The sequence below is a fragment of the Boleophthalmus pectinirostris genome, unplaced genomic scaffold (genome assembly GCF_026225935.1).
Source record: "Boleophthalmus pectinirostris isolate CB_2022bp ecotype Guang Dong unplaced genomic scaffold, ASM2622593v1 HiC_scaffold_9, whole genome shotgun sequence".
In the NCBI taxonomy this organism is placed as follows: Eukaryota; Metazoa; Chordata; class Actinopteri; order Gobiiformes; family Gobiidae; genus Boleophthalmus; species Boleophthalmus pectinirostris.
The window spans coordinates 17,788,679-17,809,272 of NW_026571541.1; the positions used below are offsets into that span (position 1 = coordinate 17,788,679).

At 37.7% G+C, this 20,594-nt stretch overlaps 1 protein-coding gene across 1 annotated transcript in view; it reads left to right on the plus strand.

Annotated features, from left to right (window-relative positions):
- Nucleotides 1-555: 555 nt before the first annotated feature.
- dpf1 (double PHD fingers 1) overlaps nucleotides 556-20,594 on the plus strand; it is a 66,726-nt gene continuing 46,687 nt past the window's right edge. Inside the window, 3 exon segments of the mRNA XM_020926788.2 lie at nucleotides 556-561; nucleotides 1,300-1,428; nucleotides 1,430-1,530. Of these exon segments, the coding sequence (XP_020782447.2) occupies nucleotides 556-561; nucleotides 1,300-1,428; nucleotides 1,430-1,530 (236 nt within the window).

The window sequence follows — 20,594 nt, forward strand, 5'->3', positions numbered from 1 at the left end:
TTTTTTTCCTCCTGTCTCAAATCAGAGGCACAACAGATGGGGCGGACTTAGGAAAGATAAAGTGAAGTCTGGAGGGTTTGGAGAGGGTCCCACACACACCGAGAGACAAATGTCTGAAAGAATCAATTATATCTCCAGCCCTTCATTCGATTAATGAATAATTAACATTGCTCTGAACAGAACCACGTAACATAGATCAGAGGAACATGCCACTGCTGCTAATGTAAAGGGTGCTATATGTGACCTCACCTTCTGATGCACTGTGAGGTTCAAGGACAGAGATATGCAAGTCATTTAAGAGGCTCAGGAAACTTCTGAAGATTTAATTTGCAGTTATGATTGAATTTCAACATTGATATAAGGTTTGATCATTATATTTCAGGTGCAAGCAGTTTGGAGACTAGATGGGAGCACTTCTGGATATAACGCATGAAAATTATTTGACTTTTACTCTGGTGTGGTCCAGTAAAGCTCCTGCAGATGTCATCATGTAATTCTCCAATATTTTTTCTTCACAAAATTTTTTCTTCACAAAATATGATGGTATGATGAAATATGAAGGTAAATTAAATCATAACTCTGTACCAACAGTTTGGCTTTGGTTAGAAGATTTGTTTTAATGTCAGTAGGCATATTTACAAGAGACTTCAGTGTGGTTCTCCAGTCCAGGACTAGACCATGTGTTGATATTGATTTAAGGAAAATACTTTGACCGCTATAGCTCAACATACAATTAGCTCAACAAAATTTTCTCCATACACAAAATTATGTTATAGTTTACCTATAGTTACTAAATCTAAATAATATATATATAAAAATAAATATATATCCTAAAATAAAATAAAATGAAATAATAATAATAATAATAATAATAATAATAATAATAATAATAATAATAATAATAATAATAGATTTGTGAATGGAAATCTTCAGCTACTTCTAACCAGTGTGAAATTATTTGGAATGTTCCCATATTAGTCAACAGGCAACGTTTCCAGTGTTGGATGTTTGTATTTGTATTTGTATTTGTATTTGTATTTTTTATTTTTTTATTTTTTTCCCATTGTCATTTGGTCCAAAAATAAATTCAAACTCATTTGGCCCACGGACCTTGGCAATTGCATGAAGCACTGTGCCCAGACTGACTCTCAGACATTCACAACCCAACCTTGGCATAACTGTAGTCGCTTCTTCTTTTATATTTGGATAGAGGAGGAGGAATTTGGCTTTGCCCTCTTGCACGAGTCCGAGGCGGGACTGTTGCTCCACGCTCACCGCTATCTGCCCTGGTATTTGTAGTACGTCCCGCAGCCGGCTGGTCTCGTGTTGACGTGTGTAAAAACTACACTTCCCCAAAGCTGTCACGGAGCGCTCCCGCCTCCCATTGGCCGCTCGCCTCCGCCGCAGCCCCAGAGAATGAATGAAATTAGAAATAGCAGCTACATTACATGTACAATACCGGGCTCTGCAGTGTTGCATTCTATCATTCTATATCAAAATGGCTACAGCGGTACAGAACCCTCTCAAATCGTAAGTAGGCTGTTTCTATTTTTACGCCATAAATATTTTCTTATCCGTACAAGCTTGTCACTGTTACTATTACGAGATTACAGATTCTCAAATATATCATGCATGTCTATAGCCTACCTTTGCATAGAATTTACAGCAGACATGCAGAAAACGCACTCTTGTGTTCAGTGAAGAGAAAAGTTGCGCTGATTTCAAGGCATGGAACAGACCGAGTGATGTTTTTGCACATGATTTGCCGGTCTCCAGCGTGTGAATGTGGGGGATGTATGGAGGAATGCCGGAGGTAGAGCTGGGTGACCCGGTATGTCCCTAGCGAGAGTAGGTAGCCAAGATTACGGCCAAAGCCAAGCCGGGAGAGGGGGCATCGCTGGCCGGTGAACCAGGGCTTGGAAACGGCGTTACAATAGAGACTGGCACACGTTTGGATAGGCTTGGATAGCGTGCATGTGTGTTTATGTACGGTTATCTGTCTGCTTCAACTCTAACTTGATCCATCCTTTGCGCGTATTATGGCCATATAATGAATTGATATGGCTGTCTAGCGTTATCCAAAACTAACGCGCATAACCTGTATATAAGAAGACGTCTATTTCCAATTTGGAAGGACGTGAGGGGATGTATTGACACTGAAGTTTCTCGCATTCTGACCCCCTTTGTGCGTTTTTGGGGTGGATTTTGTGGTCAATATTATAGTGGGCTCGTATCACAGGAATTCATCGCAGACGCATGTTGCCCAGTATGTCTGGGAACCGGGCCAAAAGGTGCTGTTTGATGTGCGTCTGTCAGCGGGCGTGTAAGCGTAAAACTGGTCAAAATTACAAAGAAAACAATCGTGTAGTTAGGAAATATGAAGTGGGGATGCATTTTGGTGCTTTTTACAACAAAGAAACTCGTACATCAGCTGAGGGGATCCGACACGCGAGGAGGATGCTGTGGTGTTATTACCTGGAGTGGCTATGGGCAGGTTGCGCGTGTCTGCGAGTGCCAACCAGCCCGCGCTGTCTGCCTGTCTCTGTGTGTGTCTGATTGTCAGTCATTGGGAGATGCAGAGGAAGGCGACATTTCGTGCAATTCATGAAGTGCTCTTGACAGAAAGGAGCGGAATGAATTGGGATGCTGATTTGTCAACTGTGCTCTGCTGCTCCCATTGGCTGTGATGGTATTTGGGATATTTAAGCCACAACAACGCACACCTAGTATGAGTTATTTTCAGCGAATAATACGGGTTTCATGTTAAAGTATGAGAATAACTGAATGAATTGGGGGTGTTTTGGTATATGCAGTCCAACATATTATGACAATTACAGCCAATGTTATGAGAGCCCAGTTGATATGAAGAAAAACAACGTAAAACATGCACAATAGGCAATATCTTCAAAGGCAGTCCTCACTCCTGACTCTTGACCAAGTCTATATTAGACCTTAAGTTAGGTCCCATGTTCTCTGGCAGGTTGTCCCAGTGTCACTGAAGAATGGGTCAAATGCAGGGGACAAATTTCCCAACTGGGATCAATAATGTATACAGCCTAACCATAACACTTAATTGCACTAATTAAACTGAATCACATATGAAAATGAAATACAGCGTCCAATGAAACTTTGGTAAATAGAAACGCCCAGCCCATAACAACTTACACAGACCACCTGTTTTGTAATATTGACAACAATGATGCTGTATGAATGTTGCTAATTTGGCATCTCTGTATTTATGAGAAAATTGTTGTTTTTGGACAAATTTTTGGTTGATTGCTAAGTTGAGTTGGTTGTTTTGGTCAGATGTGTACAGACATGAGCAAAGGAAGAGGTAGCATAGGTGCAGAGGAAATGCAGGGTATGAAGTTTGGTGCGAGCAGGAGGATGAAGATAGATATAGGACAGAGGAAGTGAGTGATTTGGTGACCACTTTTAAAGAAAACAGCAGAAAAAGAACAAAGATTTCTAATGCCAACTTGCCTTATCTTTTTGTAGTTATGTAGGGAAAAGTGTTTCAAGATTGCAAAGTTTTTCTACAAGGCTATAAATACTGAAAACTTAAGGACCTAATGTTGCATAATGCCCTTTTAATTAGTTGCCTTTTCCCTGAGACACCAATAAGGTCTGAATTTAACTCATGAACCTCACGTTGGACATGTGAGCAATGCTTTACCCAAATATGTGGTCCCCTGTTCTGCTCCCCAGGCGCTCAGCTGCACCATGGGAGTTTAAATTGACTGATTTGCATTGAATATTCTGTACCAGAGATACACTATTAGAGAAACAGTGTGAAATCTCCTCAAAAAGTAGCTAATTAGTGAGACTGTACTTTCTGAAGGTCTTGTTCACTCATTTTCCTTCTGCTATTTTTGCAGAGAGTTCGAATATCTGAATTATAAGGTTAAGCTTCTAATTTGTTTTAACTTTACTGGTGAAATCCAGTTTTAAAAGTGCATTGCGTATCGTTTCTGGTGGACGATGCGTCAAATGCATGGAGATGTTATTGCTTGGTCTGGAATGTTTCACAGTATGGCATTAAACCTTTCTTTCTCCAAGGAGACCAAACCAGACCAAATCACAGGTCAGCTTTGTGGAGAGGCAACCCCACTCACAGTCAGAAAGTGTTTTTTTCTAAGCATTTTTGAGCTATAAAATCACAAAAACTGTTTAATGTCATACTGTCGAACATTCCAGACAGAGGAGTTGCATATCCACAGAAACAAGCAGCTTATGGACCCCCAACCAAAAAGTTACATAGTGCATTTTTAAATTATAAATGTCTCATTCTTAAGTTCAATTTACATTTTCAATTTAATTTTCACTTAGCTCAAGGGTGAACTCAAATATAATTTTATGGGAGATGGTGGTTTGGTCAATTTAACTTGCAGGTGCTAGGATACACCAAGTAACCCAAAGAATACAAAACTGTTAACCACTCTGCCAGTGTCAATTTGAAAGAAGATATTGCATATGCCTTCAATGTCTCAAGGGCTATTGTTAAGACTATGTGCTTGTAAGTGTATGTTTCCATGCTGTGCTTCAACTAGGCTTGATAATTAGCACAAAAACACCATTACAGCCTTATACAAATGAGATGCCGACTCAGTGAAACGAGCGAATAACAAGAAACTATGGCCTCACTGTTGGCTCTAATAAGGCCCTGGCTGTGAGCTGGACTGCTGCGTTTAAATAAACCTAACGTGGCTCAATAATTAGTAACAGTAATTACTATCTCTTATTTACATTAAATCTGCAGCATCATGTGTAGAGACAGGGGTGGGGTGTGGGAGGGTTTTATTAATTGTTTAATTTTTGCTCTTGTTTTTGTATAATGTTAAAATCAATTAAAAAATCATCATCATCATAAATCATCATAAAGGTTACACAACACTAACATGAAATGGCCTTATCAGTTTTTTGTTGTCAGTTTCAAACTAATTGAGCATTGGAGGTATGGCTGCATAGCTTAAACTATTAGAAATACATTTTAAATACATAAATGAATAAAATAAATATAAAATAAAAATAAATAATGTAAACATTTTTATTATAAACTGCCCTTTTTCAGCATTTTTGCAGAAGCAGAAGCCTTTGTCAGTGTCTGTACAGGATTAGACTCTTGTTTAATCTCTGCATCTGCCTTGTATTCCTCCCCTGTCCTGCCTTCACCCTCTCTCTTTTCTCCCTCTGCTCCTTTCTCTCTCTTTTTCCTCTCTCTCTCCCTCTGTCTCTCCCTCTCTCCCCTCTCTCCTCTCTCTCTCCATCTCTTCCTTCATCCATCACTTGAGTCTCTCTTCTCCGTTTCCTGCATTTTTAGTCCCAAAAACCATTAGTAGCCCCCAACCCCCATTCCCCTAACACTAGCCATTTCTTCTTCTTTACATTGAGAATCAAGGCAGGCCACTGGTTTAATATTCAGCAGGAAGCACTCACAGATATCCATGGTGCATTTGGTCCGATCCCTGTGTAAACCTAATCGGATATCGTTTTCCTAAAAGTTCTTTTCGTGGGATTTACAGTAGATTTGAAAGAACTTGAAACTGAAGGCATTATCATGACCAACTTATGCATTCTCAGACAATATAACAGGGTCTTCTAGTGCAGGGCCTCTCAAAGTTTTTGAAGCCAAGGAGCCTTTATTTGTATGAAAATGTTCCAAAGACCCAAAGACCCCCTATGAGTCTCCATGATGGCATCATAAGAAAACAGAAGTTTAAACCATGTATAACATAGAGCACATAATGAGTTCCTCTTCATCCAGTGTAAAATGTAGCATGATGGCATTGTCTGACAGTACAAATATGAATTTAATTTAATCTATAAACAACACTAAGAAATAAATGCAATACATGAACAAAATAATTAATTGTTATTATTCACATCATTAGTGGTAACAAAGTGATTGGATTATCTTAATAAACATACACATACTTTCAAATATAGGTTGGCGTGTACTTTATTGATTGCCATGGAGAAATGCCTCTTCTACATTTGACCCATCCCTTGTGCCACTGGGGCAGCTTGTCAGGAGCAGCACCCTGGGACCCATCTTTATCTTGGCTTGGTCAGGACCAATGCTATCGTGCGTGTATTATTGGAAATCGGAGTGCCAATGGAAAATCACACAGTCATGCACAGAGAGAAGCATCTAACCCCTGCACACAACAGCCCAGCACCACCCGGGACTTGAACCTGGGACCTTCTTGTAATGAGGAGAGAAGAGCAGCCACTGTGTAACCATGAAACATCAAATAAACCAAATAAAAGATACTCTAGAATCCTATAAATTAAACCTGCATAATCATTTTCATTAGACTGTGCAAGAGATAAAAATATCTTGAGGACATTTGATTCTCCTCAAACTTGAAAATAATGGAAAGAAAGAAAAGGCAGAACAAGTGACCTATATATACTTTGCAGTGATTGCCATGAGCATAATTACAACAATGAGCTTTTCTGAGTAACATTTTTCTGTGAGTGCCCATTTCTGTAACAAAGACGTAATTGCCGAAAGTCCTATTTGACTTAAATCTATTACAAGAAGCAGTTGGCATTTCTGAATGAAGGGTTTTATTTAGTTTTTTCCACTGCCAAAATATAAGAAATTATTCAAGGGGCATTTGGAGATTACCAATCAGTTTACAATAAAAGGACCATTGAGAATTGTATTTAATTTACTCATTTTTGCCTCTTTTGTAATGTTACAGAAGATATATTGAAAAATGTATATATATATATATATATTGAGATACTCCCCTGTCAGTGTTACCCTAATGTAATTTATTTACACAATTTTGATGCTCAACCCACAATAAGCCTAATCCACAGTGAGTTCTTAGTGCTGGTCCTATGTGTACATAAATAAAAAGAGTTATGTCTGGCAGAGCCTCTGGTTTAAATTCTATCATTGCAAACACTATAGATTTATCCATATATTTGTTTGTGCCAGTTTGAGGCGGTGTCCATTTCAGACAATGGCGTAGTATTAGCAGCAGTGCACCATACAGGGTCTATATTATTATTTCTGCCCTGCCTGACTGCACTGAGCTAAATGAGTTCACATAATAACCGTCTGTGTGTGCAAACAGTGCAACCGAAATCTGGGCCTGCACCAACACAATTCCTCCATCTCTCTGCTATCTCTACTTGCTGTGTTGCCAGTGTTGTTGTAGCTTTTTTCCTTATAACTTGTATAAAATAAAGCCTGGGGTCTGGTGATTTAAGGATTTTAAATATTCTTTTCTTGGTCTCTTTGTAGTTTTAGTAGAAGAGGATGGAGAGAAAGAGCATCAGAGAGAGGCATACATAAGTATTTTTAGCTGTATGACCTATTTCTCCATGCTACCTTATCCACTGTCACTCACAGCTAACCTTGTATGAGTCAAACCAACCTAGTGTCATTTTTGCTGCAATTTGGTCAATTTTGGTTGAAAATCTATGTTATCAGTAAGCAAAGGAATACAGATGTTGGAAGATCTGGCACTGTGTGTGTCATTTGTAAACAAGGAAGCTAATATGCAAATTGAAATGTCTCTTCTGTACAGCTGGATACCATTAATTTATTTGGTACCAGTACATTAATCATTATAGAACCATAAAGTTCAGTATAAGGACCAACCAGACATAAAAAAACAAACTTGGTAGCAATCAAACTTTTTCATACTGAAGACCTGTTGAGCATTGCCCAGCCTTAGAAGTTGGAGAATTGCGCTAGTGCTGAACTAAAAAGTTTGAAAAAAATTATGATAATAATAATAATAAAGTTGAGCTGCCACTGACAACATCTGGAATTACATGATAAAATTATTCAGACAAAACAGGTAGTGGGAAAAACCAACAGTTTTTATTATGGGGTGACTGGGACGTGCTTGTATTGTTGCTTATGTATGACTAAACCATAGAAACTATAAACCACTGTTAAACCAAAAGGAACAAAAGTTAATCTAATTATTAATTTATTGCGTGTTTGCTTGTGACCTACAGCCTCAGAAGGGAGGTGGCCTTGTAGACTGTTGTTTAAATACAGATGTTCCTCTAGTTGATGCTTTTGTTTATGTAAATGCAACTGTCCATTGTATGTTGGTAGCTTTTTATTTTTATATTACAGATTCAAAAGAAAGACAAATTGTATTGGTCAGACAAAACACAAAATTATATTACTTAAAGGTTCACAATGTAACTTTTCCATTGGGGGTCTGTCACCTGCTTGTTTCTATGGATATGTCATTGCTCTGCCTGAAATTGTCCACAGTATGATTTTAAACAGCTCTACATTTATTTGCTTACTTATTTGCTTTGACTGTTCAAAAATACCTAGATAAACAGGCATTCTGACTATGAGTAGGGTTGCATCTCCACAGATCTGACCTGTAACTTGGTCTAGTTTGATCTCCATGAAGATAGAAAGGTTTAATGCCATACTGTGAAACATTCCAGACAAAGCAATAATATCTTCATTAAAAAAAAGCATTTGATGGACCATTCACCAGAAAAGTTATGCGCCTTTAACTTTGCTGAATGGCTGAAAGCTAGTATAAAATAATTTGAAGTGGACATATTTTTGTATTGTTTAAAAAGGTAGACATACTATGTGAATTATATGAATGCTTTATACTAATTGTCTTTGCTATTTCCAGTTAAAATGTAAAATTAACCTAGAACTATGTATTTTTCAATCACCAGACAGCATGGCACGCTTTGGACAAAACTGCTTGATCATTTGGCTCATCACAATTCCTTCAAACAATAACTTCTATGTTGTGAAATATAACATGGAGAGAAAGTATGGAGTATGTTGGGAAATAACTGAAAACATGTACCGAGAATACTTCAGAATACTAATTTTGATATTTTCTAGTACAGTTGGAGGTATTCAGAATGCAGTTACTTTCCTAAAATCAAAGGAATACACGGCGGTACTTGATCACACAATTTAGGCTTCAAACTGTACGAAATTACTGAGAAAAATAGAAAACACGGCTCTTGTGGTGAGGGCATGTGCAATCTTTCCTCTTCCAATTAGTGATAAATAAACACATAACAAAAGTTGAAACAAACACAAAGCTTTTTTTAAATCCTATGTTGCATTTGTACACTATAATTTAAATGTGAATTGATGTAAAAATATTATAAGTATTCAGAATACAATACTCTGATTGGACTGAATGTATGGATCCGAGTATGTTACAAAATACATTCTAATACATTCTAACATTTTTAAAGTGTTCTTCCCATCACTGTATTTTCTGACTTTCTTCATATCCATCTCCGATCATACAAGTCTTCTTTGAGGGTGGAGTCTAGTAGAAAACCAACGTCTGCTCTTTGCCTTTTGCCTCTGCACCACTTTAATAAGGATGCAGACTGGAGAGAGAGAGAGGGGTGGAGGGGGGTGTATATGGGGCTAAAGAAAACACACACGTGCACACCCCTTCACGTGCACACTCTTTCACGTGCACGCCCCCAGATACCGAGAATCCATCGCCATAATAAGAGGCCAAGTGCAGCGGTGATAAATCTCACCTGAAGGAGCTGTTGGGTTGGAGCAGATTGGCTGTAGCCTGATGTAGTGCCCTGGATGCTCACTGCTGCAGCTATGGGCCTATGTACACCCACACAGATGAGCCATGTGCATAGGCTAGCATTGTGTTTAAATATAGTTAAGTACAAATGTGTTTGTGTGAAATACAAGGAAAAAGGCATGCATGCAGTTAGAGAAAAGACAGGGATTTGACCATGATTAAAGAGCCCATAGACAGTACATATAAATAGATATAGTTAACCTGTTAGCCGCCGGATTCCAAATAGGAAGTGTTCATGGGGGCGCTTCCGTCTCCATCAATGTCGCTCCGCTCTCTGTAACTGCTACAGTGAGCCTTGTCATTTTAGTCTTAAAATGTTCGCATTAACCTGCTCTACATCATCCTGGTGCTTTTATTTGGCTATTTTGTGCGTAAATAAATTCCTATTCCCAATATGGACCTGGCTTCTATCACTACTAGCAATGTGAGCTTAATTTGACTGAAGCCGTATATATGGGTGATGTCACACATGAGATAGCTACACCTCAGATATGTTGCTTTGAAAACATGCATTTTTATCTTATCTCTCTTGATAGGCTTGCATGATGAAAATACAATATAAGAGCCACTTTATCTCAAGTTTTATTCATTGAGAATGCCATATGCTCTAAAGCTCAACTAAATGAATTTCTGTGAGAGATTATATCATTTAGGATGGAAGCAGACAACCAGTAGATGGACAGATGTGCATATACAAACATGTTTAAATATAGTTAAGTACTAATGTGTTTGCATGAAATACAAGGAAAAGCAGGCGTGTATGATTAAAGTGATAGGCTTGCATGATTAAAATACTAAATAAGCATATAGGAAGCATTAGGGATGTAACAATAACCGAAATATCATGATATCATGTCGTCAAAAGTCTCACAGTAAAACTGTGGGCTGTCACAATATATCGAATTACAAAATCCTTTGCTTAAATGTATGGTTTTATATTACCAATAGCTAATAAACATCGGGAACTACATATCCCATGATTCATTTCAGCACAGACAACATGAAGAAATATGTTTTTACTTGAATTCTTGTGATTATGACAATAATAATTCACACCAAAATCTTGTCAGGATATTTTAAAAGCAAAAAAGCATCCTATTCACAATTATATCAGCCTCTCCAAAATATTGCAATAAATATCATACCATGAGATGTATATTGTGATAACCGAGAGATTTGGATTTTGTTACATCCCTAGTAAACGTAAATAATAGCATAGTTTGACTATCTATACAGAGCATTTATGAATGTCTTTGAGAAATTGTCAGCTTTATAACAGCAACAGAATAGTTTTGGGACAGAAGCAGACAATTACATTTTATGCCATTTATTTCTTGATGTTAGGTTAGTTTATTTGTCATTTACATGTATGAAGAAGGGCTTGATCCCAAAATGTCAAACTGTGTCAATAAAATACAAATTTTGGAGCTCCAAAAAACTGCAGTGTGGAACTGTTTTTTATTTTGCACAATTTTTGTTTGTGGACCCAGCACTCAACAACTTTTATTGGATGTCTACTATCTACCAGGTTTGTTTATTTACCATTTGTAGTTAAAAACCGCATTGGAAAAACGTGTGCAAAAATGCCAAAGTGCACCATGAGACATTAAAAACAAGCATATAAACGAGCAATGCAAATTTATGGTCAATAGTAAAAAAAATAAAAAGACCAGTATTTATTCAGTCTCTTAGCTATATTGTATATGTTGTGATTTACATGAATAGGTCTTGCATATACTGTAGCTGTGATTTCAGTTAGGATTTCCAAGATGTCCTCTTGAATACAATGCTCCAGTCTGCGTCTTAATACCGAGCGGGTGCTACCTGCTACTCAAGTGAAACCAAATAAATTAAGCAATGCAAATTTCCATCAGTGAGTTCCTACTAAGGCCATTTTCCCAACAACACATTTAGATTGTTATTGATCTAGTCCAGTGATTCCAATTTCTCTGCAGCACATGGCAGACAGAAGAGCTACCAGAGTTTTCTATCAGTACCACCATGCTAAGAAAATAGCATTTTTGTACTGCCTGTAATCTATGCACAATAAGTGAAATGGAGACCAGTACAATCCCTATAGTTAATATTCTGTTTCCTTGGTTTGTTCAGATTAATAGTGTGTGATGATGGATCTTAAAAATCATATAAATGTTCTGATTGAAATAAGGCTGGAAGATAAAACCCTAATTTGGCAGTCTGGAGAAATCGTAATATGATTCAGTGCGTTTTTGTTTTAATGCAGCTCTATTCTCAATACTCCTCCCACTCCTCCCATTGGCCAGTGTCTTTCTTTCTTGGATTAAGTGACAGATATATTCAGCCAATAACAGTGAATAAGAACATAGTTATTCACCTTATTCTGGAAATTGCTGTGGGTCCACTATTGTCATTGGGTTGTATTATTTTGCATTGGGCTGCTGACCTCGACAGTGCTGACTTGTTGGTGTACATGAACGCTGGACATTTTATGCAAATAAACCTACTTTATTTCATATTTTAGCAACAAAACTTTTCCTAAGTTCTCCATTGAAATTAATTAATCATGTTTAACAGGAAGTGCTACCACAAAGAAAGTGCGATTTAGGGGCATTTACAGCAAAAGTGGGTGAAGCAGTGACTTAAAATGAATGAATTTTATTAAAACATATGTATTATATGTATATGTATATGTATTGTCATTATTATATTTTTGCCCTATTGCCTTACCCATTAACTCTAAGTATTTATTTTATTTTATTTGGATATTGCCTGCAACATTTGTGGATATCCTTTTTAGATATTTCCCCAGAAAGCAATACAGTACTGGAATACTGGCTCGTGCCCCCATTTGAGAGACATAATTATATTGTATAGAACCAGCCCCAATTGTTCATAGACACATTTGTCATGTTAGATCTCTGTTGTTTAAGGCCGTACTGTAGTCTTCAGTCTCCAGCTCTGTGTAAACTCTGAGATACTGTACATGTGGTGACAGTGAATGGACAAACTGACAGGTCCCAGCTGCTCCTGTGTCAGACTCACTGCAGCTCCTGTCCATCTGTCTGTCACTGCGCAACAGAGAGGGGATTTCTCTGTGTGCGTTTCGCTTTAATGTTGTATAAGATGTACAAGAGATAATGATCTGAAGTGTGCACTAGTTTGACAAGAAATCAACACATTTGGGAAAATTTTGTTGATTGGTTTTCAAGTTGTTTTCCACTATTAATATTCCAGTTTTGTAAGTAGGTTGATGTCTCCCATATTGCAATGGTACAAAAGCAAATGATTTTACAAATGTTGTTACTGCCCAATAGACTTATAATATCATGAAATTTTTTGTATGTTTGGTTCTACATATGAGTACAGTAACTGCAAGTGGATCCTAAAGAAACATTGACATTAAACCAAAATATTTGAGATTGTCTGTGTTAAGATGTTTAATATTAATAGAGTGACTCCATTATTTTCATGTTATTTTGATTAGAATTTAAGTTTAAATCAAATATTTGTTCAATGTGAAGTATAATTACTAATATAGCTAACACTAACAAACTATCCATATTTGAAATGTCTTGTGCCTAATTCTGGTCCCCATGTGCATTCACGTACAGTATGTAGTTTATGCCTTATTTGAGTCAACAGTGGCTGCACTATTTACTCTGCCTATGAGTAATGCTATGCACTAGACAGTATTGGGACATGCATTAATCAAGGCACAGAGCAGTTCAATCTTTGGGATTAGTTTGGCTGTTTTATTGCACCATTTGGTTAAAAGATGCTGACCTCAATGAATTGGACAGGGCAGTATATTCTTCAATACCTTGTGTGTTACAGTGAGGTATTTAGGCCAGATACTGTTGTAGAGTAGAATATGAACAATTTGTTTAACTAAAGTCTAAAGAGTTTTTTGTTTTGTTTTGGGTTTTTTCCTAGAATGAACCAACTGCACTTAGTAAGACCTGTGATAGATTTAGGGAGAACATCGGCTTGTAGTGAATAATATATACAGGATACTTGGATGACAAAATGAGTGATTTTTATTTTTTTTTAAACTATTAGTTGTGGGATGTATGTTTACACAATCTTACAACAAACCATTTTACATCCCAGATAAATACATTTTGTTATTATTTTAACAAAAGTTCATTTATGACTCATACAATGTAACACAAATATGCTATGAATTCTAAGACATTAATATCGGCATCGGCAAATATCTTTTATCAGTCACAGCAGGCCTGTCACGATAATGACTAGATCGACTTATCATTCAGTATATGAAAGCTGGAACGGTATATTTTTGCATCTCATTATTCATTGTCTGTATATTTTCTTTGTAAAAGTAAGAAGATCTGAAGTATTTTTGTAAAATAAGATTTGAGCTGTAGAGAATTGAATAACTAACTTCTATGGCTAGTTATTGGTTCATTCTCTAATTTATTTGCTGCAGCCAGGGGTGTAGCGCCAAATTCTGGGCTCTGGGTACAAATCCTCTTCTGGGGCCCACACTACATGTTGTCTAATAAAAAATGCACATTACAGCCTTTGTGAGGGGTCCCTGATTGCAATGGGCCAAGGGTAAACAATACTCTTTACACCCCCAGGTCTGATGGCACTGGTTGCAGCTCATGCCTTTTGAATGATACAGTCTATTTAAACATGATTTACTGGGATTATCTTGCATTATTGTTATTGTGTCAGAGGCATAAAGTAGTTTCAACATTATTATTTATCACAGAATATTTCTGTACCAATATATCGTGCTTCAACATTTGTTATCGTGACAGGACTATACAGCGGCAGGACAAATATTGGTATGGGCTAAATTTAAAAAATAACTGCCATATCCCTAAAGCAGAGAATATAACATAGTAATCTCCATGTTGAATACGTTTAAATGTATAAACCAGTTAGAAAATAATGAGCACAGAAATAGAAATACTTGGATAAAAACTTGAAAGCATTTTCCCTTTTGCTTTTTCAGATGCAACCTGCAGCTCACGACACCAGAGGCTAGAGCCGGAAATTGTGCTGCACATGCAACCGCTGCACAGATTGGAAAAGCAGAGAAAAAAGACAAATTATTTCAGAGAGAGTGAGGGCAAAGCGAGAGAGGAGAGAAGAAATTGAATTGCGGGGGGAGCGGTGGTGCTGTGGTGGGAGGGGAGGGGTGGGGAGGGGGAGGTTGAATTGGTAAAGGGTGATATTGCATAGTTTAATCTGTTGAGTTCAGCGGTGGCAGGGCTTAGGCTGTGTGGGGGAGGGGAGCCTGGTACAGTACAGGGCAGTGTGCTATTACTTCTGTCTGTATGTCTGTCTGTATGCAGAGAAAAGGACAAAGACAAAACAGGCACATGTGGACAGATGTATAGACACAGCTGGACTTCAGAACAAGATGTATATTCATTTAATTTGATTTGCTCAAAACACATCACCCTAAATATATGCCAGTGTAGTAGTGAAGTAGAGCAGTACATGCAATATACAAGCATAATGCATATTTTATTGCCATCATAGACTGTATATATAAATGGACATAGCAACCTGTTAGCCGCCACATTCCAAATAGGAAGTCAGCATGGGTGCACTTCCAGCTCCACTGGCCCTGGCTCTAATTCGCTTTGTATTGAAAAACCGTCGCCCCTGTCTCCATAACGTCTTCTGTCAGAACTCCTCATTTTGGTCTTAAAATGTTCATATTAACCCACTCTACATGATCCTGGTGTTTCTATTTAGCAATTTTGTCTATTAATACATTTCTATTCCAAATATAGACCTGGCTCCAAATTCGCCATTATAACCGCTAGCATCCCGAGCTTCATTTGACCGAAGTAGAACACTATGGGTGATGTCCAACTCCCTTAGTCCACTTCTTTATACTGTCTATGATTGCCATATGAAAATCTTACACTTCTGTACGTTCTAACATGCATGCTATTATGTACACTATATTACATAGCAGTGTACCAAAGAAGATATTTGACCTTCTAAGTACAACAGATCAAAACCAGATCTACTTTTTCAGGTCTAAACAGGGCTAAATAGAATTAAAGAAGGAGAAAAAAGTGGTGTATAATAAATAATTCACTCTTAATTAAACAAAACTAGAATTGCAGAAAGCCCCGGACATTCAAAATTCAGTCATTATTATCAACTGCTCTGAATTATGTGAAATTTTCCGTAACCTGTTTAGAAGGCAAACACTAGCTCAAGATGCATAGATTGCTCTTTTAAGTATACTGGGAGTGTTAATGTGCACCTACTTCAAAATATTTCACTTTTTGCTAGAAATATTACATCTATGTGCTATTTTAATTGAACATTTTCTCTATTAATTTCTCTGGCATATTCTCAGCAGAGTAATAACGGCCCTTTAAGTGTGCTATAAAATCTCCCAATACCTAATTTGGCTCCCCTTTAATTACCTCATTCACCATTACTGGACACATCTATTGTTTTAGCTGGCGTGCTGTCAAAATGTGAATTAATTTCTGTCATTGTGGTTCAATTTGTCTTTGCCAATGAGCTCATTTGACCTCTAGGGGGAGCCCTCTGTTTCTCTATCAGCTGGAGAGGGGCCTAATTGGTGTGGTTAATTGTGCCATAGCCATGAACTGCTCTGGCAAATACAGAGAGGGAGGGGTAGATGGAGGGATGGGGGGGCAAATACAGAGAGGGAGGGGTAGATGGAGGAAAAGGAGGATGAAGGAAAGGGAGTTGGGGGAGAGAGGAGGAGAGAAAGAAAATACAAAATGCAAGACTGAGTGATAAAAAAGACAGTGGAAGCTAGAGGAGCTAGAGATGCATATAGAAGGGGTGGTAGGGAGAGAGCACTTAAAAAGCATATAGGGAGAATGGTAAGAACGAGAGAGAGAAGTAGAAGGTGGAGAAGAGGGAGATAGCGAAAGAGAGAGATAGGGAGGGAGATATAGAAATGGTGCTGCATTTTGGAGTGGGCCACTTGTGCTGGATAGAGCTTGAGGGATCACCCACAGTTGTAGACAATAGCATACAGGGGGCAGGTCCTGTAGGAGGAGAGGAGGAGGAGGAAGAAGAAGAGGGGAGAGGAGGAGGCAGAGAGAGGAGGGGAGACAGAAGAGAGGAAGAGGAAGGGGAGAGAGAAGGAAAGGAGAGAGAGGATGAGGGGAGAGAGGAGAGACAGAGAGGAGGAGAGGTGGAAGAGAGAGAGAGGAGAAGGAGGGGGAGAGGGAGGAGGAGGAGAGGGGGGCTAGTCTGGTTGTCTGTGGTGTAAATATGGTGCTCCCAGTGCTGCCAGTTTATTCAGTGCCGATGGTGAGGCCTGTCTGGCGGATGTTTGCAGAGGCAGCGTGGGGTGGGCTCAGGATTCAAGCACACACAAAAGGAACAATACCCCAGACACTTTAAAGCAACACAATACTAAAAATGTATTGTCGATGTGTAAACAACATGTAACGCGCTTGACTGGAACTGCAGGGAATGTTGTGGTAATTTATACACCAGTTTAAGTAGACATTGTTGGGCATTTAAAACAGAAATGAAGCCAAGAGCACATGGCTAATTTGCATAGACAAACAAAAATGCAGCTCATATAATACAACGCTTTATATCATTGCTTTTCATTATGGCACTACTAAGTATGCCCATAAGATTACATTACATTTATACATTAAACACATTATATACACATTGTAGTTGGCCTGGCAGTTTTTTTGAATATTTAAGCTACATGACTAAAACAGGAATGTATTTTCTTGACAGAAGATGTGTGTAATGTTTTTGACTCTCATAATAGAATGTTCCACAGTATGGCATTGGGCTTATCTATCTCCATGGAAATAAGCAAGTGGCACCACCAGGCCAAGTTGCAGGTCAGATCTATGGACATGTAATCCCTGCTCACAACAATAATCTATGTTTTTCATAGTATCTGTATAGGCAATAACATGTATTTATATATCTAGCATCTTCTTGAATAAAAGCTATTTTAATGCCCTACTTTTAAACATTTAGATAAAGCAATACAATTTATTATTACTGGCCAGTGGGCAGCCCCTATCTATAGCATATAGTTAAACAACTATGTAAACTGTTTCAATTGCCAACCAGAAGGAAATCGAAGAAGCATTCACCATGGATAATTATAATTTTGTTGTAATTACTCTCTTACCTCCTTGCATTGCCTACCTTATCACTCTTAAATACATTTGTTCACAGCTTTTGTCGTCCTTGCTTTAGCCTCAGACACTCCTTCCTGTTTATATGCATTACTGCGAGCGTGCACGTGTCTGCGGGCGTGCACGTGTGTCCTCTATGCTGTGTGCCCTTCAGAGTGGAGCTGGTGATTGTCATTTCTGTCATGTCGGTCCGAACACTTTGGTAGTCAGCTCTGGTTTGAGCAGATGGGCACGGTGCCAGTTCATTACTAAACCTGGGTCTACTGCTTCTATCAGGCTATAACAGATAAACCAGGACTCAGAGGCAAAGAGGTGTGTCATAAACTTAAGTGAGATTATGGTAATGTTAAAATATGGGTTGTGCAATTAATCACATTTTCATCAAGATTCATCTTATTATTTTTTTATCAAGGGCTCCAAGACGATCTTTTATCAATAGAACCGTGTATTTGGAGCGAGTTTAGACATTAGAGGAACAATCTGAGGAACAGATGAAAAGTTTGTATTGTTTATGTTTAGGAAATTCATGTTGAAAGCTTAGACTGTATAAAGAAGTGGACTAAATGAGTGTGACGTCACCCACCACTTAAATGAGGCTCATGATGTTTGCGGCTACAGGGGCGAATTTAGAGCCAGGCTCCATATTATGAATAGAATTTTTTTACCGGACAAAATAGAGGAACAAAAAATTATATAATAGTAGTAAGTAGTAAGTGGTAGTAATATAGTGTACATAATAGCATGCATGTTAGAATGTACAGAAGTGTAAGATTTTCATATGGCAATCATAGACAGTATAAAGAAGTCGACTAAGGGAGTTGGACATCACCCATAGTGTTCTACTTCAGTCAAATGAAGCTTGGGATGCTAGTGGTTATAAGGGCGAATTTGGAGCCAGGTCTATATTTGGAATAGAAATGTATTAATAGACAAAATAGCTAAATAAAAACACCAGGATCATGTAGAGTGGGTTAATACAAACATTTTAAGACCAAAATGAGAAGAGGAGTCACAATATTCCAATGTAATCAATGGGAGCCTGGGTCAGTAGTAGGAAGAGCTACTATTTCAAATGCGGCGGTTAGTGCAGTAGCTATGTCCATTTATATATACAGTCTATGACATTAATTCATTTACAGATGGCTTTACAGCTCAAGATTGTGCCTCTCCACATTTCTGACCTGTAACTTGGTCTGGTTTGGTCTTCATGAAGACAGAAAGGTTTACTACTTCTATTAATTAATAATAATAATTCTGTAAAACATTCCAGACAAAGCAATAGCATCTTCGTGAGGAAAAGTTTTTGATGGACCCTCCACCAGAAAAGTTACACAACGTGCCTTTAATTTAAAAAATCATAAAATCATGATTGATCAATGTGATGATTTTTAGCCTGTATCCCAACGGTCATTTATGTAATCTTCCCCTCAGCAGCAGAACTATTTACTCTCTCAGCCTCTCCATCTCCTCCTCTTCACCAGTCTGTAGTGTGACATTTGCCATAATAAATCTTAATTAAATTTCTTTACCTGCTATTGTTTGAACACCAACAGCATACTTGTATGATGGCTTTTCTGATTTTTTATTGTTAATTTTTTGGGCAGAAAGGCATTTTGTGTGAAGACAACAAAGCTTGTTTGATGTTTTTTTCTATTTGTAGCTATACAGAGGTGTATACTTGAATACTGTATGTTCAGGATTAAACACATTTGAATCAAAATATTATTATTCTATGCTATTATTTCATTATTTCTCTTGTTTAAAATGTGCACTGTGAACTGAATCCTACCAAATCTAATCACAATTGCTTCCTTGTCAGAATCACAATTACATTTTCTTGTTCAGCTCTAATGTTCATTGATTATAGATTTTACACGAAATCCAAATTCTGCCCATTTGGGACGTTACAGGATTAAATTGCAATGCATTTCTTTTTGCTGCCAGTTTAACCCAAATCAAAATCCCTCTTTGTGAGTCTGCTGGTGTCTGTCTGGTAACTTTAACACCTCTGCGGGTTTGGCCTTCATTGACTGTGGCTGTACATTCACTGCATGGGTGTCTGTCTGCGGTTTGTTTATGTCATTATAATTGAGCTAATAGAGCCACAGCGACCACAGGCAAAAATCAAAGCTCTTTTTTCAATCTCTAGAGCTTCATAATACTGTGTAAACAAATGCTGGCTTATACTTGCCCAATAAACTTTTCGATTTAATTGAATTGCAGTTTGTAAAAGCACCAGCAGCCTCTAATTCAAGCGTGATTCATTTTCATAATCGTTTGGTAAAGTTTATTGGTTTGGGAATTGGGCTGTTGTAAATATTGTTTTACATAGTATTATAGGCTATTTCGTATCTTTTCTGGTGCGGTGTCCACTACGTACTTGTATCCATGGAGATGTTGTTACTTTGCCTGGAATGTCCCATGGTATGACATGAAACTTATATATGTAACATTTATTAATTATGGGTGTTTTTATTACTCAATAATACATTAATTCCTTAATATATATTAATATACATTAATATAGCATAGGCCGTGGAATTTAAAGCTGTAATATTTAACATTTGGGGGGAAGGGTCATCTCTCTGGTATTATTTAATTGAATTATTTAAGTGAATTTAGAACAAAACAAAAAATACTTGAAAAACATGCATTCTTCTTGTTAGTGGGGGTTGTCTCTCTACAGACTTAACCCATGACTTGGCCTGGTGGTACTACCTTTTCGTCTCCATGGAGATATATATACATTTAATGCCATACTATAGAACATTGCAGGCAAAGCAGTTACACTTTCATGAAGACATACACTAGCTGACCCTCCACCAGAAAAGTTATAGTGCTCTATTAAACTTGGACTCTCTTGCTGTGAGGCCCA